General features: G+C 45.5%; 1 protein-coding gene across 1 annotated transcript in view; it reads left to right on the forward strand.

Annotated features, from left to right (window-relative positions):
- Nucleotides 1-25989, forward strand: part of Glt1d1 (glycosyltransferase 1 domain containing 1) — a 61441-nt gene that overhangs the window by 27322 nt on the left and 8130 nt on the right. Inside the window, exons 7-11 of the mRNA XM_027413857.2 lie at nucleotides 8967-9062; nucleotides 9871-9920; nucleotides 20164-20207; nucleotides 21450-21570; nucleotides 24700-24798. Of these exons, the coding sequence (XP_027269658.1) occupies nucleotides 8967-9062; nucleotides 9871-9920; nucleotides 20164-20207; nucleotides 21450-21570; nucleotides 24700-24798 (410 nt within the window). The remainder of the gene's footprint in view (nucleotides 1-8966; nucleotides 9063-9870; nucleotides 9921-20163; nucleotides 20208-21449; nucleotides 21571-24699; nucleotides 24799-25989) is intronic.

Consider the following 25989-nt stretch of genomic DNA (forward strand, 5'->3'; position numbering starts at 1 on the left):
TAGACTTTGCTACAAACTTCAAGACTCAAAATTTGCAAGCAGCTCCCCATCCACAGCTGATGGAGGGCACTCCAAGCCCATTTCCACTCCAAAAGCCTCACCCAAAATCTCCAACTCAGACTGAGTGTCAGCTTTAGTTCCAATTGAAAAGAAAAATCCCAAGCATTTTATTAGAAAAGAAATTCCGTAGCACGTTCATCAATCCCCATGACAGCAGAGTGGCTGTTCTCGGCATTACAAATGAACCCCAGAGACCCCATTGCTTCTTCATGTCAGCATGTGAGTACAATTCTTCAGGACTGGGAAGGGGGCTTTAAATTGCCTGCCTTAAGGTTATTTCAGTTTCAATATATTATATAGGGCACGATGGAGGTGTAACTGAGACCCATAATTCCCGGAAGCCGAATGGCTTTTCATTAAACCCCTTAGTCTAGGGCTGATGGTTGGGCTTGCAGTTGAGTGAGCAACAGAACAGCCAAGAGATTTAAAACACCCCACCAAAGACATTTTCCCCATAGGCTGACTTGGCTACTGTTCCATCTCTATGTGAACATTTAGAGATTCTGTATGTTGGGAATCCATGGGACACCTTAGCTGTGGCCAGGGTAGCTGATTGCAGGGGGAACACAGTAAAGCAGAGGAGCTATTAGAATTCTTCTGTTGGTTTTACAATTAGGTGTGAGGTCCCGTTTGTACCATTGATCGTCTCTGTTGAGTTTTGATCTTGGGAGATGGGTAGCCTATTATCTCCCTGCTCTGTTTCAATGGGCTTCTGGAGTTTGTGTGACCTAAGATTGTGACCTGCATCTTTGTGCCTCAGATGATGAGAATAGAAGATGTAGAGGATTTGGCTGGGCTCTCAGTGATCAAATGCCCTCTAAGTTCTTATAGTCACTTGGGTATGCAGGGTGGGCAGGCAGAGTGGGACCTCACATGACTAAGTTGGTGAGTTACCAAAGCTTATAGCTTGCTCCTTAAATATCTGATGCTATTTTTTGTTTGTTTACTAAGACAGGGTTTCTCTGTGTAACAGTCCTGACATTCCTGGAACTCACTCTGTAGACCAGGGCAGCTTTGAACTCACAGAGATCCACCTGCCTCTGCACCCTGAGTACTGGGATTAAATGCATGCACCACCTGGCCATTTGATGCTATTTTTTTTTTAATATTTATTTTTATCTTATGTGACTGAATCTTAACATATGTCTGTGTACCATGTACATAGTGCATGTAGAATTCAAGAAAGAGGGCTTCAGACTTCTGTAACTGGAGTTACAGATGGTTGTGAGTCACCATGTGTGTGTGCTGGGAATTGAATCTGGGTCTTCAGGAAGAAGTCAGTGCTCCTAACCACTGAACCATCTCTTCAGCCCCCATACCACTTTTATAGTACCATCCCTTTATTCAGTATGCTGCAGAGTTTCTGGCACTGCTCAGTCATGTATCTCCCAGGCCTAGCTCACAAATCAATGTTGCATCAGTTCAAAACATTAAGCCAGTTCTATGCCACCAAGATTCCACATTCAAACAGATCAACTGAGCACTAGTAGTTAGGTGGCAAAAGGGCAGTCCACAGAATTGCAGTGACTTCCTGTGTGCTCCTTATAGCTAGCTCTTCTGATGAGGATAAGAGTGTCTATACCAAGCTCCTCACATGGTTGGTGAGGTTCCCTATTCCTTTCCAGGTACACGTCCAGTGTTGTTATAACACAGTGTTCTGGAATTTTTGCTTGTAGATGCCAAGAATCCACACATCTAAAGCAAAAGGTCTCACAAGCCATCAAATCCAGATCCACAGAAAGAGGAAGACTTAGATCCATGAGGGTACTCTCTCTAGATTTCTGTTTTCCACTGTCTGACCTTCATTTCCTGTTGCTGTGATAAAACACCAAGAAAACAAAAACAAACAAAAACAGCAGCTAAGGAGAGAAAGGGCTCATTTCAGCTTGTACAGTTCCAGAGTACAGCCTGTCTTTGAGGGGACATCCTGGCAAGAACTTGAAGCAACTGGTGCTATCAAGTTCGCCATCAAGAGGAGAGTGGAGAATGCATGTGTGCTTACATTCAGTTTACTTTCTCCTCTTTATATAGCCCAGGAGCCAAACTCAGGGAATGGTTCTGCCCACAGTGGACTGGGCCTTCTCACCACAACACAATGCCACATGGATATACCTACAGGCCAGCCTCTATAATCCCCCACTGAGACCCTTCCCAAGATAATATTCTGGAGTGTGTCAAGCTGACAATTAAACTAACCACCATCCATTTTATTTATTTCATTTGTCTTGCTTATTTATCTGTCTCTTCCCTCTCCCAACATAACCCTCACAAACCCCTACATGTGTTTCTCACTGTCTGTCTTCCTCCGGCCACTCCCTATTCCTCTTCCTTTTCTTCTAGACAAGGTCACAGGTAGCCCAATGTGGCCTTGAATTTGATATACAATAGAGGTTAGTCCTGAACTCATGATTCTTCCCAAGTGCTGGGATGACAGATGTGTGCCACCGTGCCTGACTTTCCTCCCACCCTCTCCCCATTCTCTCAAGCCTATTTGTTTTTCTAAGTGATGGAGACCTTAACATCCTAAAACCTACTCCCCATCTATTCCTAAGAAAACCCATTTGGTTTTCCTATGGGGTGAAGGTGCTAGATCTCCATTCGAATCAGATACTTTTTCTAAAATCTAGACTCCATTCAGCACACTGCCCTTGGCTGAAATTCTCCAGGGCTTTCCTTCTCACAAACACAGTTGAGGGATAGGAGAGGTGCCAAGGCAGGGTATCATGGCCCACACCCATGATTTTAGCACTCCAGAAAGCAAGGGCAGGAGGTTCATCAAAAATTCAAGTCTAGCCTGGGCTGTATAGCTAGTTCCAGGTCAGCTAGGGCTAGGTCAGACTATCCTGGAAGAAACACAACAAAATGATGGAAGAAGTGTTGACACCGAGGACAGGAAGTCACAGCAACTGGTGTTTAGCTCTCCCAGCTATTCTCATGTGTGATCAGACAGCACTGTGTTTCGTCTGTCATTGGAAGTGGATGCTAGACTGCCCCTCCCCCCAAAAAAGCATATTTTGTTTTAAAGCTAAAAATACCATTCTGCTGGCCACTGAGCTATGTTAAATACATGCTCACCAGTGTACATGCCCAGGCTGGTTCACACCTGCTCTCAGCTTAACCCAGTGTGTGAGGACAGGAGCAGGCTGTAGACACTGTCTCTGACTGAAACAGTGAGCAAAAGTCACTTGAGTTTTAGGTGATACCTGCTTTATCCAAGCCTTGACAGGCCCATCTCCCTTTAAATACTAAGAGCAAACACAACACTTTCCCTTAAAGCCACCAAGGGCTGGAGGGTGATTGTCAGCTCACTCACTAGACCAGTGACTTCCAACCTTCCTAATGCTGTGGTGACCCCCCCCCCCCCCCGCCACTGCAACCTGCAGTTTTGATACTGCTATGAATTGCAATGTAAATACTTTTGGAGACAGAGACTTGCCAAGGGGGTCTCAACCCACAATCTGAGAGCCTCTGCACTAGACAGAATCCAATTCCAAGTGTGCTGGACTCTAGCCCTTGGTTCTGTGGTTGGCTGTTTTGAATGTTCATCTGTCTATGAGCTTTCTCTCTATGGGTAGGACATGCCATTTTCTTCTCTGAATTTTCTTTCTTCCTCCTCTCCCCCACCTTTTTTTTTTTATTTCCAGAAGAAGACCAGGCATGGAATGCCCTCGTCTGTCATTCTCTAATTTAGTTTCCTGAATTCTCATTACATTTAATCTCCAGCCCAGCAAAAAGATTCGAGAGGCGCAACGGATATAGGATTAACTCCATCTCCCTTCAGGGTCTTCTGGGACAGGAGGCTCAAAATCAATTTAGAGAGTTGGGGGTGAGCACTTTACTGAATAGAAAACATCAAGGTACCTTGCCCGTAGTCAGTCTGAAGTACACATTTTTATTTTATTTATTTTCACTTAAATAATGTGTTTTTGAGACAGTGTTTCATGTAGCCCAGGATGGCCTTATATCTGCTATATAGCTGAGGATGACCTTGAACTTCTAATCCTGCTGCCTCCACCTGAGTGCTAGCATTGTGGGCATGCATCATCATACCTGGTTTATACCCTGCTGGCAAGTAGATGCAGGGCTTCCTCCAAGCTAGAGAAACCCTCTATTAATTGTTCTGTAGTCCCATCTGTTAGATTTCCGAGACAGCTTAAAGAGACAGGAGAGAGGAGGAGACAGGAATTTAGCCTTTCAATAGATGGGACTGTGTTTATTGGTGTACACAGTGAGAGGGCAGATTCTTTCCCAAAGGAGAAAAAGGGCAGGAAGAATTGCATGGTGCAGCTCACATTTCCTCCCTGAAGTTCCTGCCTCCCATAGATGCCTGCTCAAGGCAAAACAGGCGCTCCCAACAGATGACCAAGCAGGGTCCAGCAAGATTATCTGTGACCTTGTAGGAACCCTGTTTCAAGGGTGAGGAATTCTATAATCATCCACCTGAAGTCTGAAGTGTGTGTGTGTACTTTTAAGTTTTTTAAAATTGATTTTTATTTATGTGTATGCATTTTTCTTTGTGTGAATATGGTACTATGTGTATGCCTGGTGCCCACAAAGGCCAGACTAGAGCATCAGATCCCCTGGAACTGGAGTTTCAGGTGGTTGTAAGCTGCTATATGGGTAGTGAGAACTGATCCCATGTCCTCTGAAGGAGCAGCCAGATCCCTTAACCACTGGGGTCTCTCCAGCCCCTGCAGTACAGTTTCTCATTGTGTGTAAGCACTGCTTGTGACACACAGGCATTGTGGGTTTTCAGTTGCAATACGGTGCATATCTTCCTATAACTTACAGGAAGATATGTGGAAATCAGAGATGAGGTCCATGGACCAGCCTCTTCCCAGGGATGTCTTTCCAAGCCATCTGGGTCTCAGAAGGTACAAGGTTAGATTTCTACAGCACCTCCCAACTGGTGTTCAAGAGGTGTTCAAGCAGTTGTTCTGAGCAGGTGACCCATGTGAACAGGAAAGGATGAGTGTCCTCAGCACCTGAGTCACACAGGGACACAGAAGATTCATCTTACCAGGTGCCAGGTTTCCCCCAGGAAATTGTGTGAGCTCCCCAGACATCATCCTGTTGCAGAATTTGGCTTACATATTTATATTTTTTCTCCCAATTCAATGAGACCACTCTCCCATCTTGGCAGACCTTATGGCTCTCCCACTGCCTGCCTTACCCTCTTCTTCCTCCCACAAATCTGAACGCATCTCCCTGCATCGAGGGCACGAGCAGGTTGGAGTTGTGTCTCACTCTGCAGCTGGATGGCTGTCCTAGTGCTGATTGTAATTTCTGAATATATGAACTCCTGTGTATGTACACACACTGTTCATGCACCTATGTGGCAGTGAGGTGTATGTAGGTTATGTGTGTGAATACACAGGCCCTGTGTGTTGGATGGACTGAGATCTGCTTTAGCTAAGGAGCCTCCTCCCTGTTTCTGCCTATGTACAGAATTGTATTTCCTTTGAAATTAATAAGCATATTTTTTGAAGGTACTTTTGATCTCCATCTCCAAGCAGACCTTCAGTCTGAGGCTCAGGCACACATTAGTGGCTCTTCCCTGGGAATGAAGGCTTGGGTTGCTTTCTCATTCTGACCCTTCCTCCCCTTAGATTTTATTAAGGAGAATAGCTTATCATTTATTAAAGACAATCATTTGATTCCTGACCTTGGATTCTGGTGCCTGAATTCCAATTCTTCGACCTTGAGTCCACATTCTGTCTGTAGCTTCTGGCTCAGACTTCAGTCAAATATTCATTCACTAAGGTTTATCTGCTAGGAAATTCACAGAATTGGGGGAAAATATAAAACTCTCAATATAGCTTAGTGATATTGTCAAATTCAATTCAGAGACTGTAGTAACTTTTTAAAACAATATACTAATTATGCTTAAAATGTATGTATATGACATTATACATTATGACATTTTTGTTCATAGATGTTTTATTATTTATTTTGGTTTTTCAGGGTCTCACTATATACCCATGGCTGTCCTGGAACTCACTCTGTAGATCAGGCTGGCCATGAACTCACAGAGCTTCACCTGCCTCTGCCTCCTGAGTGGGGAATTAAAGGCATGAGCCACCACTCCCGGGCTAAGTTTCTTTCTTTCTTTCTTTTTTTTTTTAGCATTGGTGGCACACGCCTTTAATCCCAGCACTTGGGAGGCAGAGGCAGGCAGATCTCTGTGAGTTTGAGGCCAGCCTGGTCTCCAGAGCGAGTGCCAGGATAGGCTCCAAAGCTACACAGAGAATCCCTGTGTCTAAAAAACCAAAAAAAAAAAAAAGATTTTATTTATTTATTATGTATACAACATTCTGCTTCCATGTATATCTGCACACCAGAAGAGGGCACCAGATCTCATAACGATGGTTGTGAGCCACCATGTGGTTGCTGGGAATTGAACTCAGGACCTCTGGAAGAGCAGTCGGTGCTCTTAACCTCTGAGCCATCTCTCCAGCCCCAAGTTTCATTATTTTTTAAAAGATTTTATTTTATTTTTAATGTGCATGTTTGTGGGCTTGTGCACATGGGTGCAATGCTTGAGGAGACCAGCAGGGGGCATTGGATCTTCTGGATCTGGATCTGCAGACCCTTGCTAGTGGCCTCATGAGTGCTAAACTAAACTTGGGTCATCTGCAAGAGCAGTAAGCACTCTTAACCACCATGTCATCCCTCCTGCCCCAGTATATCTCTTGATCATATCCACCCTGAATTTTCCTTCTTTCTTTTGTTGTTCATTCTCTTTTCTTTTGAGACAGGATTTTGTTCTATAGCCCATGCTGGTCTGTGTAGCCTAGGCTGACCTCAAACTTGATGTTATTCTTCTGACTTAGGTTACTGATTATTAGAATTGAAAGCATGTGTCACTTCACCTGGCTTAGAGTGTGTGTGTGTGTGTGTGTGTGTGTGTGTGTGTGTGTGTGTGTGTGTGCGCGCGCTTGCATGTACAGGCAAGTGTGGAGTATGTGTGGGGTTGGTACTGTTATCAAAAGATGTTCAGGTGTTGGAGGCAAGCATACTGCCACCGATCCCCATCCCCAGTCCCCCTGATTGCTTTTAAAGCTTTTCTAAGACAGGGCTCTCAGAGTCTCTGGTTCATGTGATTCTGTCTAGTCATTCTCATTATTCTATTGTCTTTTCTGACTTGTCCCTCATGCACTCAATTACATGTATGACACATAAACCACTTTAATTCTCAAGACTTAGGTAAGCTCAGAAAATGGTTTGCATGAAAAAAAAATGGACAATTGCCCATCCTTGGAGAGATGGCCTCGCACATGCATGGTTTTATGGCCAATTACACAGGTTATAAAAACTGATGTTTTAGTCTATTAATAGTTGCTATTAAATCAGTTATCTACCAGTTGCCATTAAATACCTCAACATCTCCTGGTCTTAAACAACTATGGCCATTTCTCATGATTTTTGTAGGTGTGAACTGTTGTGGTTGTGTGACTCAGCTGGGCAGCCTCTGTCTGTCCCGGGTTCATTGGTGCCTCCTTGCTCACATGTGTCTGAAGCCCAGTGTCACCTCAGGTCTGGGACCTCTGTCTGCCAAGATGAGTCTCGTTATCAAGCCTTATTTTTTTTTCCATGAAAGTTGTGTGGCTAGATGACTAGGGAGTGATAAGACCTCTCACAAGCAAGGCTCAGAAGTCTCATATGGACATGTTCCTGCATTTTTGTTGGCCGGGAAGATTCCCACTGGATCTAGAAGCCAGGGGTAAGGAAGTAGGCTTCACTTGTCATGAGAAGAGTCACCAAAACTGGTGCCCACTGCTGGTCCTACATCACAATTTGGCACTCATAGGCCTTCTCTATATTATTATTATTAACAGTAATAATTATTATTAATTATTGTTGTTATTAGTGTGTAGGGGGTGTTTTGCATGTGTGTATGTCTATGTGCTATACTTATTATGCAGTATCCATTGGAGGCCAGAGGGGGCATCAGAGTACCACAACCCCTTGAACTGGAGTTACAGATGGCTGTGAGCCACCGGGTGGTTGCTGGGAATTGAACCCAGGTCCTTTGCAAGAGCAGCCAGTGCTCTTAACTGCTGAGTCATCTCTCCAGCCCCCTTTCCTCTCTGTCTTTTTCAAAGCTGTGTGGCTAGCTCCATTGGTAGAGTGCTTGTCTAACATGCGGGATGGCCTGGGTTTGGTCCCAGCATAAACTAGGTATGACGGTGTATGGCTGTAGTCCTAGGCTTCAGAGGTTGAGTTGGGAGGATCAAAAGTTCAAGGCCCTCTTCAGCTACATAACAAGCTTGAGGCCAGTGTGGGCTATTATAGGAGACAGTATCTTATATGCTACACACGAGAAACAAAATAGAAACAAATGAGAGACAGAGGGGAAAAAAAACACTCTACAAACATATACATCTACTTTTAGAACTGTTACAGTTTTCTGAGGTATAGCTGACAAATCCAACTGGCACATACAGAAAAAAACAACAGGACGGCAAGATGTATGTGTGTGTTTCCTGTTCCCAGGGACATATGCTCGTACCTACCATGCATCTGTGAATTTTTGAGTATGCTTACCCGCAAGCCACTTTTCTAGCTGGTATCAAGAAAATCACACTTTTATCAACTGGAATTATGCCCAAGTCCTTCCTGGGACCGCTGTCTCTTATCACTAGTGACTGGATCAGTTCTCCCAGGCCCCATCCCTCCTCCTCTATGGCAGAGACCTTTCATTTCACAGGCAGAGTGAAACTCAGGTTTACCTATGCTTGGAGAAGCTAATGTGTGGCAAGGCAGTTAGAGGACACGCCAAGGGAAGGAAGGCCAATGTGGGGGACCTCCTGTCTGCATGCCACAGCAGTGTCACTGCTGCCGAATAACTTAGCTGTATCCCCCTTCCCCCCCCCACTGAAGTGTCCCCCACTCTTATGTTGCAGAGATTGACCAAAATGCAGACAACCTGTATGTGTTCCTTATAATATGTGGACTCAGGCCAGTGAAGGATCCTCTGTACTTGGTAGATGCATTTTCAGGTATGTGGTTCAGTGTCTCCCTTCCTTGTCATGTGGATTTGTGAATAGAGTAGTGGCTGGCTTGGTCTTGTGTTCTTACTGGATGGCCCCAGCTGGCCATGGATGCCCAGTCCTCCTGCTTTAGATTCCCAAGTGCTGGGATTACAGTGTGAGCCATCTTGTCTGGTGGGACCATTTCTTTTCCTTTTCTTTCTTTTTTGTTGCTCTTGACGCATAAGCAGAACTATTTCTAGATTATCACTTTGGAGACAGCCAGAAGGGTAATTTATTGGATAACTATCTCTGTGTAGACTTGCAGCTTCAGGTATGAAGGATGGCAGAGAAATTGGAAATAGTTATAAGACTAAAAGATTTTTTTTTAAATCCTACCACTTCTTTATTTTATAAAGATCCCCTTATTTGCATGCGTCTGTGTATGATGTGTGTGCTGTGCCTGTGGATACAAGAAGACACTGGGACTCGCCCACCCCAGCACTGGAGTTACAGGCAGTTGTGAGAGGCCATGCGGGTGCTGGGAACAAAACTCTGGTCCTCTGCAAGAGTAGCAAGTGCTTTTAAGCACTGAGCCATTGCTCCGGCCCCAAAAGAAAAAATCATCAAGTAAAAGCACACAATACCACACGTAGGCCTTCTAAATAAGGGGAATCAGTCCTGGTTAATATGGATGAAAACTCAGTGACCTAAGACCACAAAACATAATGTGGAGCAGTTTGTAGTCAAGCTGAATTTTTTCCCAGCAGTGACTCGAAGCCATGTTAGGTCCATTCAAAGTCTTTTTTTTTTTTTTTTCTTTCTTTTTCTTTCCAAGAATGGCATCAAGAAGAGCCCAGTGTTTACATGGTGATTGTAGGTCCTGAGGTGAGTCTATGTGCTGTGAATGTGCTGTGAATGTCTATTTGGTGGCTGCTTTTTCCTACTGATTTTGTTTTCGTGTGTGTGTGTGTGTGTGTGTGTGTGTGTGTGTGTGTGTGTGTGTGTGTGTGCTTGCGTGTGAGTGCAGTTCCTACTGGGGCCAGCAGAGGGCAATGGATTCCCCTAGACTTGGATTCCGAAGTGGTTGTCAGGTGCCCAGTGTGGGTGCTCAGAATGGAATTCAGGTTCTCTGTAAGAGCAGTACAAACTCTAACTGTGGAGTCATCTCTCCAGCCTCTCTATTGACTTATAATACATTTTTAAAAAACTAGTTTATGTTCCTCTTCTATAGATCTAGGCTTTTTTTTCTTTAAGAAACTGAAGTAAGTTTGCCCTTTTATTACACTTTATTGTTTATGTTATGTGCTGTGGGGGTGGTCATGTGTCTATAGCACACATGTGGAGGTCAGAGAGTCTTTCTACCATGTGAGTCCCAGAAATTAAACTCAGGTGTCAGGCATGGTGGTGAGCACCTCTATTGCCAAGCTAGCTCCTTGGCCCATAATTTGCCTTTTTAAAAGTGTAAAGCAAGGGCTGGAGAGGTGGTTCAGTCAATAAAAGCACTGGCTACTATTCCAGAGGACCCAGGTTTGGTTGCTTACACCTGTATGTTGGCTAACAACCATTTGTAACTTCAGTTCCAAGGGGCCCAACACTCTCATCTGGCTCTTCAGGAACTGCACACATGTAATGCAATGCAATGCATACATACATGCAAGACTTGCAGATATGTAAAAATATTTTTAAAAAATGAAATCATCTGGGTCATATCTCAGTGGTAGTGCACATGTCAACCTTGTATGTACAAGGCCCTGGATTCAGTTCCCAGAATCACATGGGTGAGAGAGAGAGAGAGAGGGAGGGAGAGAATGAGAGAGAGAGATACATAGGGGGGGGAGGGAGGGAGGGAGGGAGGGAGGGTGGGAGAGAGAGAGAGAGAGATCAGACCAAAGTTAAAGCTAAAGATTCTGTTCACCTTTATGGATGACTTACTGTAAAGATTACAATTAATTCAAACTAATTTACTGTTGCAAGGGATAATTAGGTAAGTCTTATGGGAAATTCTTATGTGGTTCCTATAAAGAGGAACTCATTTAAAAATATATAAGCCACGTTCTATGTATGGTCCGAAGTATTTTTTTTGGAATCTTTTAACTGCTCAACTCTTTCTTCTTCTTCTTCTTCTTCTTCTTCTTCTTCTTCTTCTTCTTCTTCTTCTTCTTCTTCTTCTTCTTCTTCCTCCTCCTCCTCCTCCTCCTCCTCCTCCTCCTCCTCCTCCTCCTCTCCTTTTGGTTTTTCGAGACAGGCTTTCTCTGTGTAGCTTTGTACACCACACTGGCCTCGAACTCAGAGATCCGCCTGCTTCTGCCTCCTCAATGCTGGTACTAGAGGTGTGAGTCACCACTGCTCAGCCAGAACTGCTCTTGAACCCAGCTAGCCCTCCGGGATCTGCATGGCCATGACCACTCTGTCTTCACATGGCTTCTGTTCCAGGCTTCCCACTGTGCACCTTTCCTTCCAAATTCCTCTGCTGAAATCCTGTCTTGCAATATGATGAGACCAGGTCTCTGGGAGGTGACTATATTAAGGGGATGGAGAGAGCCCTCATCAGTGTGCTCAGTGTCCTTCTAGAAGCCTCCCCAGTGAGCTGCCTTGACTTTTTCATTGTGTGTGGACACAGCAAGAGGCCACCACCTATGAAACAGGAAGCACACCCCATGAAACACTCAGCCTGCTAATGCCTTAGGGGTCCTGGCTTCGAGCCTCTGTGCCTCTCTGCTATGTTTGCAGGTCACCCAAGTTATAGTAGCCTATCTGAGTGAAGACAAACCATCTGTGGTGTTGATTGGAACTCTCATCTGTGCAGTATGAGCCATCTCTCCTATCATCCTTGTTTTGTTTGGCCAGATGATCAGCAAGCTGGGAGTGTTTACTGACACTCTGATAGAGAGGGGAATCACAAGCCAAGGAAGCTAATGCATACAAGTCCGTCTTGGTGAACCAGTGAGGTTATTCGTGTTCCTGACAGGAACATGGGTGACTCAATAGTGGCTAGTTACGACACCAAAAAATCCTACCCAGCCTGGGTGATGATGCATCCCTGGGGCTACCTGCCCAATCTGCAGACAGTTCTCCTGAAGAGTCTCCTCTTTCTTAACAACTGCCTCCCTGCTTCTGTGACCTCAGGAGGCCCAGTGAGTCCTGAGACTTTCTTATGTCTTTCCTGAGCCTCCCACCTCCATTCAGGAGGAAATGCTTTAATTGGAAGGAAACAGATTCTCCGTAGCATTAGTCAAGGAACTGACCTCACTTTCACTCCCCCAACTTCTCAGAGCCTCATCTATTTGTCTTATTAGGGCCCCATGGACCTTCCCAGCATGCCCAGCTGTTGTCTGTGTTCTCACAGCCTTTGGAAATAATTGTGATTACCTAGAATGAGGCCAAAGATGCTAATAAAGACAACCAAGATGGGGAGGGGCTAGTAAAATGGCTCTGTGGGTAAAGGTGATTGCTGCTAAGCCTGTTGGTTCTAGAGTTCAATCCCAGGGATCCACATAATGGCAGGAGAGAAACAATTCCCAAATGTTGTCCAGTGGTACATGTGCAGCCAAATTAAAAAAACCCATAAACACACACACAATCAAGGACTAGAATCTGTACAGCCATGTCAGAGGCCACAGTGAGGAGATCTTGTGTGAATCTCATGATATAATATACAATAAATATAGCATTAGAAGTACCAGTCTTCAGAAAAAAAACTCAGCACTTTAAAAGTTCAAAATCTCTTAACTGTGGCTTCCTATAAAATTCAAAATAAAGTTACACACTTCTTATTTCAAGAGGAAAGAAGCAGGGCACAGTTAGTATCAGATCAAAGCAAATCCAAACTCCAACAGTGTAACTAGTTCAGCGTCTGGCATCTGGGACTCCATCACGAACCAGGCTCCAAAGGGCTTGGACAGTCCCAGCTCTCTGATTCTGCCACCGCAGCATACACTGATGGTCCTGCATACTCAGGTTAGCTCCATCCCACACTTGTCACTGTCCCTAGTAGTCATTCCATCAGCTGGCATCTCCAATATTCTGGGGCCTCCCCTGGAGCTAAGGCTTCACCCCTCACCATTGCCAAGCCTCAGCTCCTCTCCATGAAACCCTAAGTCCCAGGGTCGCCACTGCAATTGAGGCTGCACCTTCACCAGTATCTTCTGTCTGGGCTCCCCTTAGGGACCCTAACTCTGCCCCCATGGCATCAAAAATCTCAGATCCTCTCCACGGCCCCTTCAAGCCTGAAGCCTCCACTACAGCTGAGGCTTCTCTGAGGGGACTCTAGCCCTGCTTGCCATAGGTTGCTCTCTTGAATCCCCTATACCTGCAAACTAGGAACACGTGGGGAGATTTCCACACCTTACTAAGTTTGACTGAAAGCTTGAGATGTTGCCCTCTGAACCACTGCATCTGCATGCCGACCCCAAGGAAACACCTAGAAGATTCCTCCTGAATGGTGCTGGTCTCTTATTAATCACAGCTTACTTTTCATTCCCAGCAAACCTGAAATGAGACTTGCAGCTTAAAATACCACATGAAGGAATGGCCCTGATAGGGTCTCTGAGAGACTCTCAAACTCCCCCTCAGATACCCATAAGCCAGGTCTCTATTGTCTACTCTGCTGTCGGCATTATCCTCCAACCTCATATAACAGCAGCCCACCGAGTCTGAGGACTGAACAGCTTCTTTCAGCCAAAAGCTCCCAAATCCTCACACAATCCTCCCCCAAAACAACCCTGGCAGCTCCAACACAGCAAGTCCCCACCCACTTCCTGAATCTATTTCCCACCCTAGTTTGTTTTCTGTTCCTGTGATAAACACCATAACAAAAATCAACTTAGATGGGGAAAGGGTTCATTTGACTTACAACTCACACTTCATCACAAAGGGGAGCCAGGGCAGTAACTCAAATGGTACAGAAACCCAAAGGCAGGAATTGTAGAGGCCATGGAGGAACCCTGCTTAACTGGCTTGCTCCTCCCAGCCAACTTGCTTTCTTAACGACCCAGGACTACCTGGCCAGGGATGATACTGCCCATAGGGGGCTGGACGATGCCTACATCAATCACCAATCAAGTAAATAACCTGCAGCCTCGCCCACAGGCAGGTCAGTGGCACACCCTCCTGAAGCCTGCACAGCTGCTTCTCCTGAGATGAAACTCCCCAGTGTCAGGCCTGGCTCCAGGTGGAGCCCTTTTCAGATGTTTTTTGTTTTTTTTCTGACCTCTCTATACAAACTCATTCTTTATCATTTCAAAACCTCCACATGTCTAAAATGGTCACACTCAAGTGCTCAATTTATCCTTGCTCTGAGTCTGGAGCAGGAGGAGACTTAAGCCATTTCGTACTTGACTTTGAGTATCTGCTGCAGTGTTAGGGGCTCACATGCTGATGAGGTGGGTTTGCCAAGTGTCAGGACACATTACAATTCTTGTTTCAATGGCTGCAGCATACATTAATACCACCCCATCCCCAGCCTCCTGAATGCACTTTCTTTTGGTCCATTTCTGTCTTTGCTCTCCACAGAGCTCGTGTTGCAATAAACACTTGTAGTATAAGTGGGATGCTGGGCAGGCTCACTTAGCTTTTTCAGGTCATGTCCCATGCCTCTTGGCAAAATTGTGTCAACTGGGCTAGATCACGGCCCATGAAGCAGAGCCCGGCTGTTACTGGGGAGTCACTGTGGCGTTCAGCAGTGACTAAGCTCTGCCTTGTAGTCCCAATAATGCAGAAGACTGGTGAAAACACTGAGTATGATCATTCACACACCTCAGCCAGCCACAAGCACCAAAAAAGGCTCCCAGCCCAAAGCCTGCCAGAGGACATCTTACAGACTCAAAGGAGAAATCTCGGCCAACACTGAAGTGCCTAGAAATGAACTCAGTATGGCTCGGCTCATTGAGACAAGTGCCTCTTAAGTCTGAGGGCCTGGGGGAAACGGAGCCCGACCCACCTTGCCTCTTAGACTTGGCTGTCTGCTCCAGGCTCAGGGCTCAGGTGGGTGTTTGGCTGTCCTTTCATAGGGACAGGACCCTCATGTGAGGTCATTCATTAGACCCTGTTCAGTGTCGATAAGTGAGCATGAGCCATGGGCAGGCTGGGATGAGATAGGATGCTGAACAGCAACAGCCACAGTAAAACCCCAAACTGTTTATGTGTACACACATTTTAAAGATCCATCTCATTTCTTACATATATGTGTTTGACCTGCATTATGTATGTGCAGTACATGAGTGCCGGGTGCCTGCCAAGGTCTCACCACCATTACTTGCTGTCTCTGTGTTGTGAGAAAAGCTGGGTCATGTGGCTGTATGGTGAAGGTTGTCATGTCCCTCATTGACTTTGGGGGACAACTACCTGGCTGCTCTTGACTTAACCACGTGCTTCAGTTTCCCCATCTGCAAAGCAGGGATGACTGAGACAGTGGTACCTGCCTCCCAGTTTGCTGAGTGGAAACTTGAGCAGTTCCTGTCCCTGGGGTAGTGTCCTGTGGCTACAGAAAGCAGAAGGGACCATTATAGCCAATGTTCCCTCTCTGCTCTGACTGCCGGGATCCTGTTCTAGATGCAGGATACTCTGTGTTCAGCTTGGGGTTTCTATACCACACCTTTGATCTTTTAGTTCCCCTGTTTGAGAGAGGCATGTGTTCCTGCTCACAGGACGTCTTGTACGGTACCTTTCCCTGCTCTTTGATAAGGTGCACTGGAGGCTGGAACGTTTGCTTTGGGCATGACAGCTTAATGACTTTGCCCAGTAACTTCTTACAGCAAAGATTATTTCCCCTAAGCCCGAGAGAGTTGAAACAATATATTTTGTTAGGAAATAAACAAGCTTGGAAGGAGGAAATGAGAATTTTTCTTTACGCCGCCCTCAGTGCTTTTTTTTCCTTTAAAAATTTCATTAAGTAACAACATCCACTCTTCCTTTGCTCTTTATCTTGTGTTTTGTTCCACTCGGCTTCACTAAGAGATTTGAAAATGAACTGACGTGGAAAGTAAACCCAGAGAAAGCCCGTGCCAATTGTGGTTTCATCGTAAGACTCGCTCTTCGCTCCTTAGCTACGCTCCAGCTTTGCATTTCAGCCATCTCAGAACACGAACTTGTTTCCTTGACAAATTATCTTTCCCCGAATAGTTCATCATGAGAGCCAAAGCATGCTAATAAAGACAGAAAGACGAGGGCCTGGCTGAAGTAACTAACCCCACATAAGATGCTAACATGAAAACTAACATATAGAACAAAAGGCTTTTGTTTTTTTGTTATTTTTATATGTGTGTGTATGTGATATGATTCACGTGTCTAGAGGTCAAAGGACAACTTTCTGGGGTAGAGGTGGGGTGGGGTGTCCCAAGGATCAAGCTGAAGTCACTGTGGCTTGGTGGCAAGCGCATTTGCCCATTGAGCCATCTGGCCAGCCCAGAGGAGGGTTTCATTGGAGGGTTTCTTTTTTTACATGGGAATATGCTGGTGTTGTAATAGGATCTAGTTGCTTAGGATAATTGGAGCATGCTGCCCGGGAATGGGAAGTGGGAAGGGAGTTCTCTCATGCACAGGACTATGTTCTAGTCACTGCATGGGGTCCAGGGAAGGAGACAGAGGTGCAGAGGAAAGAGAGGCAGCACTATGAGAGATGGTGACCCTCAGTGGCAGGGAGCGGGACAGTTGGGGAGGAGGTGGTGTTTCTAGCCAGGGCAGTCCCGGGGATTAAAAGCATTTCAGAGGGGGCTGGAGAGATGGCTCAGCAGTTAAGAGCACCGACTGCTCTTCCAGAGGTCCTGAGTTCAATTCCAGCAACCACATGGTGGCTCACAACCATCTGTTATGAGATCTGGTGCCCTCTTCTGGTGTGCAGATATACATGGAAGCAGAATGTTTTATACATAATAAAATAAATAAATCTTAAAAGAAAAAAAGCATTTCAGAGATATGGCACCAGCTGCATCCTGGAGGATGACTCCTGGAGACTGGGACAGAGGGGGCATAGTGAGGAAGGTGGCAGGTATTTCATGGACCTTTGCAATGTGTGTGTGTGCATGTGTGTGGTGGGTGCATGTGTGTGTGTGTGCATGCACGAATTAGTGCACATTCCTGTGAAGAACCATCCACCTTTTCATTATTTTAAGACAGACTCTTTCAGCCAGGCAGTGGTGGGGCACACCAGCACTCAGGAGGCAGACGCAAGCAGATCTCTGTGAGTTGGAGGCCAGTTTGGTCTATAGACTGAGTTCCAGGACAGCCTGCAAAGGCACAGAGAAACGCTGCCTTGAAACACCCCCCCCCCAAAAAAAATGACAGAATCTTTCATTGTTCTAGGGCTCTCCACTTCCCTACCCCCAAACTAGAATTATGAGCATGCACTATATATAACACCATCTCTCCAGCTCTGGCACCTGGCTTTTTTAAATATTTTTTAAAAAATGACTACTTATTTTTTTATTTTATATGCATTAGTGTTTTGCCTGCCTACATATATGTGTGAAGTTGTGGGATCCCCTGGAACTGGAACAGTTGTGACCTGCCATGTGGGTGCTGGGAATTGAACCCAGGTCCTCTGAGAGAGCAGCCAGTGCTCTTAACCACTGACCCATCTCTCTAGGCCTGAGATCTGGCTTTTTAAAATGTGGGTTCTGGGGATTGAACTGAGGTCTTTATGGTTGTTAAGGAGAACCCTTTACCAACTGAGCCATCTCTCCAGCTGCTTTCCCTCAAACTTTCTAGGGGTCATCTAATGAAATCAAGCAGAACCAAGAGAGAGCTTGGCTTGCAGTCTGCCCAGATTGGAACACTGGCCCAATAGCTCTCCTGCTCTGGGGCTCTGATGAAGTTACTCAACCCTTCTCAGTCCTCCTGTATCGAAGTGTTGGGTAATAGCATTGTTCAAGAACTAAGCTAATGACTGTAAAAGGCTTAGCACATGTTCTTCTGGCTTAAGTGGCCACGGAGTAGTAATTATTAAGAGCTGAAACAGCAGCAATTTGTCGTTCATAACTGTGAGCCTCTCTCTGCACAGATCTTCCTAGGAATTATTACAAATTCATATGCATTCATGTGTGATATAATGTTGCCCTTCAGATTCCCAGCCATGTAGCTGCCCCAGGGATGTCAGTAAGCCTACCACCTCCAGGCCTTTGGGATCTTGGGCAGGTATCTGAGCTGTCAAGGTGCACCTCTCAGCACTTACTCTCAGGACAAAGTGAAACTGAGTTTCTACAAGACGGCATTATATCACCTGCCATTATAAGCTAGCTGTTCCGGCATTTGCTTTCAGCTAGCCAGCATGCTTGTAATTCATGATGGCTATTGGCAACGTGTAAATGAGAACAGGAATTGGATCCGCTTTCCTCGAAGCGCGGCTGGAGCCAGTGTCAGGAGGGGCTGTTGGTACCCTGCATTCATGAGCTGGTTCACACTCTTGCTGTGTCTTTGAGGCAATGTCTAGGGTTTTTTTTAAAGAAAAAGTTTTAAAAATGCATTTTTTATGTATGTGTTGCACGCAGATGCCATTGAGCCATCTCTCTACCTAAAATAAACCTTCTTCTTTCTTTCTTTCTTCCTTTTTTTTTTTTTTTTTTTTTGAGACTGGATCTCATTACTTAGCTTCAGATGACTCACCATGTAGACCAGGCTTGCCTCTATCACAGCAGAGATCCACATGCCTTTGCCTCCCAAGTATTGGAATTAAAGAGGAGTGTCGCCATTCCAGTCCCTAATTTTTTTAAAATTACATTTATTTGCATATTTATTTTAGAGGAGGCACAAGCGCCATAGTGCGTGTGGGTCGTGGAGGTCCAATTCAGGTCAGCATCTTGACTTACTGAGCCATCTTCATCTTGCTGAGTGTAGAATTCCGTGTTGAAGAAAGCTTTGTTTTAAAATTGTATTCACTGTTGGTAATAGCAGTCAGGCGGGAGACACTGAGGGACCAGTCTGTCTGATGTAGTTTGTCAGCTGTCTCAGTGAGGAGTTTGTGGCCAATTTAAACAAGCATGTTGAGTGACTCTGCAGCTTTGGGGAAGCAAACTGACCTTGAACTCAGTATGTAGCCAAGCACGACCTTGAACTTCTGATCCTCCTGCCTCCAGCCCTGAGGGCTGTATCACAGGTGTGCACCATCTTGTCTGCCCTAACACATTGTTTTCTGGATTCGTTTATGTTACTAACATAATTTAGGCCTTTCTCTTTGTGTCTGAATAATACTCATGTGGATAAACACATTAACACATTTTTGTTATTCATCAGCTGAGGGGGCGCGCCCTTGATTTGAAAGCCATATTTCTGAGAAGGCTCCCCATTAAAAACAAACGTAATTCCATGAACTAGGCTTACTAAGGCTTCCTGAGCATCCTCTTGATTGTTTTTATTACAGATTCAATCTGCATCACTTAAGAAAGCAAGCCTTCCCCTGCAGGATTGGGCAGTTAAATTGTCCTGTCTGTAGGCACACGCCACTGTCCTTTGAAGCTGGGAGGTTTCCCTGGACTCAACTCTCATAGAAGGTGGCACACACAGTCCATGTGTCCCCTGATCTTTCCTCTTCTTGTCTTTGTTGTGTGACTGCTATACTTGGACTGTTCCTCTGCTTTTTTCCTATCTTCTTGCTTTCTGAACTGCTGGGTGGACTTTGAGCCTGTTACAATTCATGCTCTGGAGACTTAGATTTAGTCAGGCTCACCCCAGCCCCAGGCAGGGTCTTTCAAATTTCCCAGGCTGGCCTGGAATTTGCCACTCAGCAGAAGATGAACTCCTGATCCTTTTGCCTCCTTCCAAGTGTTAAGATTACAGGCTTTCATTATCACACATGGTTTATGCAAGGCTAGGGATTGAACCCAGGGCTTTTTGCATATGAGTTAGTGGCTCCACCAGCTGGCCCCCACTTACAGGGTTAGGATTAAAAAAATTACTCTGTGTGTGTGTGTGTGTGTGTGTGTGTGTGTGTGTGTGTGTGTGTGTGTGTTTACATGCCATGGTGCATGTGTGGAAGTGAGAGGAGAACTTTGGAGAGTCAGTTATCTTCTCCAACCATATGAGTTTCTGGATCAAATCCAGATCCTCAGGCTTTTACAGTAAGGGCCTCCACCTGCTGGGCCATGTGCCAGCCCCAGGGTCAGAGTTTTTAAGTGTTTCTTGTCCTTCTTTTTTCCAGGTAGATCCAGTGTTTACAAGGGAAGTGAAAGATCGGGTGAGGAGGTAGGTGGCATCCACAGGCAGGGGGCATCTTGCATACAAGGAATCCTCAGTGGCAGAGTGGTTTCTGAGTTCCACCTTGCCCATCACAGATTCTGCTCTAAGCGGGTTGCAAGTACCACAACCTTCAATGTTCCCTATGATCCCTCAAGGTCATGCTTTGGACTCCAAGGTACAGGCAAATGAACGGATGCCCTCAAAGTGTAAGATGCCCAACCTCCTTAGTCACCTGTGGAAAGGTCAGAGCAAACAACTTTGTCTCACTGCATATCCCAGGCTGGACTGGAATCAGAAGCCTTCTGTATGGTGGGATTCTAGGTATAAAGGCCACTTGAAGATGATAATTTTTACTGACCACACCAGCTAAAAATAAAAAAGAGAGAGATGATTTTAAAATAACAGAAGTTTTGAGGACTGGAGAGATAATGGCTCATTTGGTGAAGAACACTAGTTGCTCTTGTAGCAGACCCAGGTTCAGTTCCCAACAGCCACGTGGTGGCTCACAATCACCTGTAATTCCAGTTCCAGAGGATCTCAATGCCCTCTTCTGGCCTCTGTGTGTACTGCAGCCACATGGTGCACATGCATACATGCAGCAAACACAAATACACATAAAAAAATAAATCTTAACAAAGATTTGGAAGACATGTTGAGCTGACATCGATAGTCTCTTTGGAGATAACTGATCAGTGTTGTTGACAGAAGTTTCTGTCCTGCCTTGCCCTGCAGCCATTCAGTTCAAAATAAACACACAGAGTCTTGTATTAATTATAAACTGGCTGATGGCTCAGGCTTCTTATTGGCTAGATATTTCTTAATTATTAATCCATTTCTATTATTCTGTGTTTCTCCATGTGGTCTTGGCTTACTGGTGATGCCCGGGTCTCTTGCTTCCTTGGCAGCTACATAGGGTCTCACTCTTGACTCATTCTCTGAGTTCCTCTTACCCGAATTCTTCTAGTCTGGTAGCCCCACCTATACTTCTTACCTGGCTACATCATGCTTGTCCATTGGCCAAAACAGCTTTATTCAGCAACCAATAAGAGAAACATACATTCATAGCATACAGAAGGGCATCCCCCATCACAGTGTATCTGTTTAAATTGCATTTTTTTTTTTCCTGCCAGGAACAAGGGACCCAGCTTTGTTGGCTATACAAGTTGGGTCTCAATTGTTCACATAAAATTTGAGTGGGACTATGAGATGGGCAGAAACAAGCATGCTGTCTCTGCTGTGTTATTTCAGGGCTGCAGGGGTGCGGCTGATCCGGGAGATGTGCCAGGAAGACCTGCATGCAGTGGTGAAGAGCTGCTTCGCTCTGGTCAACAGCTCAGTCTCTGAGGGCATGTCAGCCGCCATCTTGGAGGTTAGTGCAGCTCGAATGTTGAGGATGGGGTACTGGATTGTTCTTCTTTCCCTCTGTTTTTTTTTTTTTTCCTCCAAAGATTTGTTTAAGAATTTTTAAGTTATGGTATGCACATGTGTCTGGGAATGTGTACAAGTGAGTGCAGTTGCTGGTGAAGACCAGAAGATGGCATCCAGTTACCCTGGAGCTGGAGCTGCAGGTGGGTGTAAGCCACCCCACGTGGGTGTGAATTTGCATTCACTGCTCTGAAAATAAGTGACATGGCTTTATGTCATCTCTCTGTTTGGCCAAGAAGCCAGCTCTCCCTGTGCTCTGTGGTAAGTGGTCAACTTCGGTTGTGTACTCAGCCCCAGCCACTTGGGGGCAGTCTGTCCCTTCAGCAACTAACTTTGAAACTAGTGTAGAACAGGCACCCAAATTGTTCTTCTGTATGTAAATACAATTTTTTTTTTTTTGCTTCCTATTTCTTAAGAAGAGGTCATGAGTCTGGCCTTTGCTGAGTGGTTCTCTAAGCAGCACACCCAGCTTTCTCTGTGGAGGAATTGCTGTCGGTTTTGGCTTGCCTCACAGAAAAGGCAGCTGTTAGCAATCTGGATGCCCTCAAAATGTTGATGTGGTGTTCCTTTGAGAAGTCAAAGTAACCTTTGGGCGAAGGGCTCTTAATGAAGTTGATTTTAGGGGGAGGGATAAGTGCGTCTTTCTCATCAGAATCACTTCAGATGGCCAGGGTAGTTAATCACAGAGTGCATGCCCATCACTGGTCTGCAGGGTGACCCTTTGACCTTTCTGGATCTGCTTTCCTATTGCAGGCAAGTACAAATGCCCATTGGCTAAAAACACACTTCTCCCTGAAAGCTCCTCAAAGGCAAATCTCGGCTGGATGCACAGCAACTGGATGTTAATTGCTAAAAGCCTGCTAGGCATTTCCCATTCAAGCTTATTGTGCAAGCATATTCTGGATTTGAGACCTACATAGAACTACCTTAAAGGAAGGGGATGGGGAGATGACTCAGTTTGTAAATTGTTTGCTTCCCCCCCACTTCTCTCTCTCCTCCCTCCTCCCTACCTCCCCCCCCCCAATACACACACACACACACACACTGATAACAAAATGGCACAAGTATTTTGAAACACTCTTACAGGGTCCTTCAAGGTTCTCCAATCACTAGAGCTGGAGCTACTCTCTAAGGAAAAGCTGGGCATGGTTGCTTGTGAGCATTATCCCAGGGCTGGGGATAGTGGAGAGGGGAGACAGGCAGATCCCTAGGGCTCCCTGGACAGTCAGCCCAATAGAATCTGTGAGCTGCAGGCCAGGGAAAGAGCCTGTTTCAAAAAGATAAGATAGACAGTTTCTGAGGAAGGCCACTTTAAGTCTTCCTCTTGTCTTCTATACATCCACATGTACCCCTCCACACACAAGGATGCCTTCATATTCCCAGTGTTCCTGTCTGGAGCACCAACATAGGTGCAATCACACTCAGACATACACAGTACCCCCCCCCCTCCACCCCATGGAAGGAAGGCTATGCTCTAAAGCTAAGAGCAAGAAGAGAATGCTGGACCTTAATGAGTAGTGCCAGAGCTACTGATTGGAGAACCTTGAACAACCCTGTAAGAGCGTTTCAAAACACTTGGGCATTTTAGTGTCAGGGTGTGTGTGTGAGGAGGAAGGGAGGAGGGAGAGAGGGGGAGGGAGGGAGAGAGAGAGAGAGAGAGAGAGAGAGAGAGAGAGAGAGAGAGAGAGAGAGAGATTTTAAGTGGGTGCATGGGACAGGACCATCACTTATTCTTTTGAAAAGCTATTTTTCAAATGTCAGAACTAGAAAGATGTGCTAAGGGCATTTATTTGGGATGTGGATGCTGCAGGAGATGAGGAAATTTGCAAGGGGCTGTGCAGTCTTCGGCATAGAAGAACCATACCACCATCCACTGGCCAACACCCACCAGAACACACCCTCTGCTCAATTCTATGCATCAGTATGAACATCCTCAGATCAAGTCGTTTTCCCACACTAGCAATGGTCACTCAGAATGCAATCATGCCACCAAAATCTAAGCAAAGCAAATCCCTCTTTGAGAACATATAGATAGGGCAGTGTTTAGCTTCAGGTGTGACCCAGGACTGACTGGAAGCTTCATAAGCCACACATGCAGGAGAGCTGTGCATCCTCAAAGCCTGAGCGTTCTTTGTTTGGGGGTGCAGTTCGATCAGCTGAGTTCCTCGTGACTTCTCAGCCATGAAAAATAAAGACTTTCTATAAACTGTAGGTAGCTCTGAAAAAAGTGTGTGTGGGGGCAAGTTCTTAGAGAGCTATACAGGGAGGTTCTTTCTACCCTGCAAGAGGAGGGTGAGCTGGTCTAGGGAGGCCAAGTGGGCCTGTTTATGGAAGGGGGCTGTGTGTCTTATGTTCTGACATTTTGTGTGTCTATCCCTTGAGCCAAGCTCACCCCCTCCTTCATCTTTCCCTGTTCACTCCGTGGATTTGCCCTGAATACGAGCATGCCTATTTCCAAACACTGTCTAGCGCATGGCTTTGCCAGCTGTAGTGCTACCAGGACCAGCTTCTCTGTGTGTTCATGTTCTCGGATCTCGTCTGTGCTTAGGATTTGCCATTTTTTAAAAAAGATTTATTTTTATTTTTAATTATGTACATTCATGTGTGTTTGTGTGGGATATGTGCACATGTGTGGGAGTGGCCATGGTGGTCTGAAGAGGGTGTTGGATCCCCTTGATTTTGAGTCACTGGTGACTGTGAGCTGTTCAGCTTGGGTTCTGGAAGCTGAACTTTCATTTGCATGAGCAGTAAGCACACTTAACCCCTGAGCCATCTCTTCAGTCCCATCCACCTTAGTTTTTTGAGATAGAGTCTGACGATTAGGTTAGACTGGCTGGCCAGTAAGCTCTAGGAATCCCTGTCTTGCCAGAACTCAGCCCCATACTCAGTATTAAGATTACAGATATGCACCACCATGCCTGGTTATGGTTTTGTTTTTTAACACGAATCCTAAGGGATTGAATTCGGGCCCTCATGCTTGCAGGGCAAACACTTTACTGCCTTAGCCATCTTCCAGCCCCCTTGTCTGATTCCTAAATGACAGCCCACACCTTCTGTCCTCCTACCTTCACAGGCAATGGATTTGGAAGTTCCCGTGCTGGCTAGGAACATCCCTGGGAACTCAGCTGTGGTGGAGCACGGAGTCACAGGACTGCTGTTTTCAAACCCTCAGGTAAAGAGAGTCCTTTCCCCATGTTTGCTTCATTGGTGTGATTTCTGTCTGTCTGTATGAAGAAGGGTTGTAAACTTAGGTTCCTTGTAAGCCTCCCAGCAAGTTTCATGGTTTCTGTGCTCATCCTGGAGGGACGTGCACCCTTAAGAAATCCAGGGTACTTCAGACCTGAGGATTTTAGATCAGTTGATTAAGTGACTTGATTGGCATGCATAAACCAGGCCTGGTAGTGCATACCTGTCACAGAGCATTGAGGAGGTAGAAGTAGGAGGATCAGAAGTTCAAGGTCAACCTCTGCTATATAGCTAGTTTGACAAGACCAGCCTGAGCTATGTGACACCTTATCTAACAAAACATAAGTAACCTCATGTAAAAACAAACAAACAAACAAAAAACAAATGCATAGGTGTTTTCTTAAGTGGTTGTCTGGGGCAGGGTGGAGCATAAGAAAGGGATCTCTAGCCTCCTGGTGCCTTGTGACACTGGGGATTCTGGGACCTGGGAGTACAGTTCTCTGCCTCTTATGTTCAGGTCCTCTCAGGTCAGCACAAGCCCCTACAAGCCACAGACACATCCACACCCCCACACCCCCACACCCCCACACCCCCACTACAGAACTTACTTGCAGATGTGTTTCAACTCAGCATCTCCACATTGGCTTTACCAAGGATGTTTTGAACAGCAGGCCTTCCTGGTTCTATGCCGGAAGAGTTGTGATTCTTCACACTCTGAAATGGTGCGCGAGACGGATATTGCACGTACTTTGTTGTCCTCATCATCTCCATCAGACTTTGCCCAGTGCATGGCAGAATATGTTGCTTTAAAAACAAATAATGCAAAATTTAAGGAACTCCAGGCTGGCATTGTATTCATCTCAACCGATGCGGAACTCAGACTTTAACCACTCATTGGTTGGCTGCAGGCAGGGTAATTGTAATTTCAAATCTGGATTCAAATATGTACGAGAATCAGCATTGCATTTATTAAGATGAACTGTCCTGTCAGGCCACCAGCTTTGGGAGTTAAAATATGTATATGAAATGCACAGGACATACATAATGTGTAAGCATAAATGCTCTTTGAATCCAAGCTAAATATAGTTACTCATTCAGCATTAGCTGTTGTTCCTTAATTGAGAACATAAAGAAATCTGATCTCCCCATGTAGGGCAGGAAATAAAAGGCTGAAGAG

This window comes from Cricetulus griseus, chromosome 4, assembly GCF_003668045.3.
Source record: "Cricetulus griseus strain 17A/GY chromosome 4, alternate assembly CriGri-PICRH-1.0, whole genome shotgun sequence".
Lineage (NCBI taxonomy): Eukaryota > Metazoa > Chordata > Mammalia > Rodentia > Cricetidae > Cricetulus > Cricetulus griseus.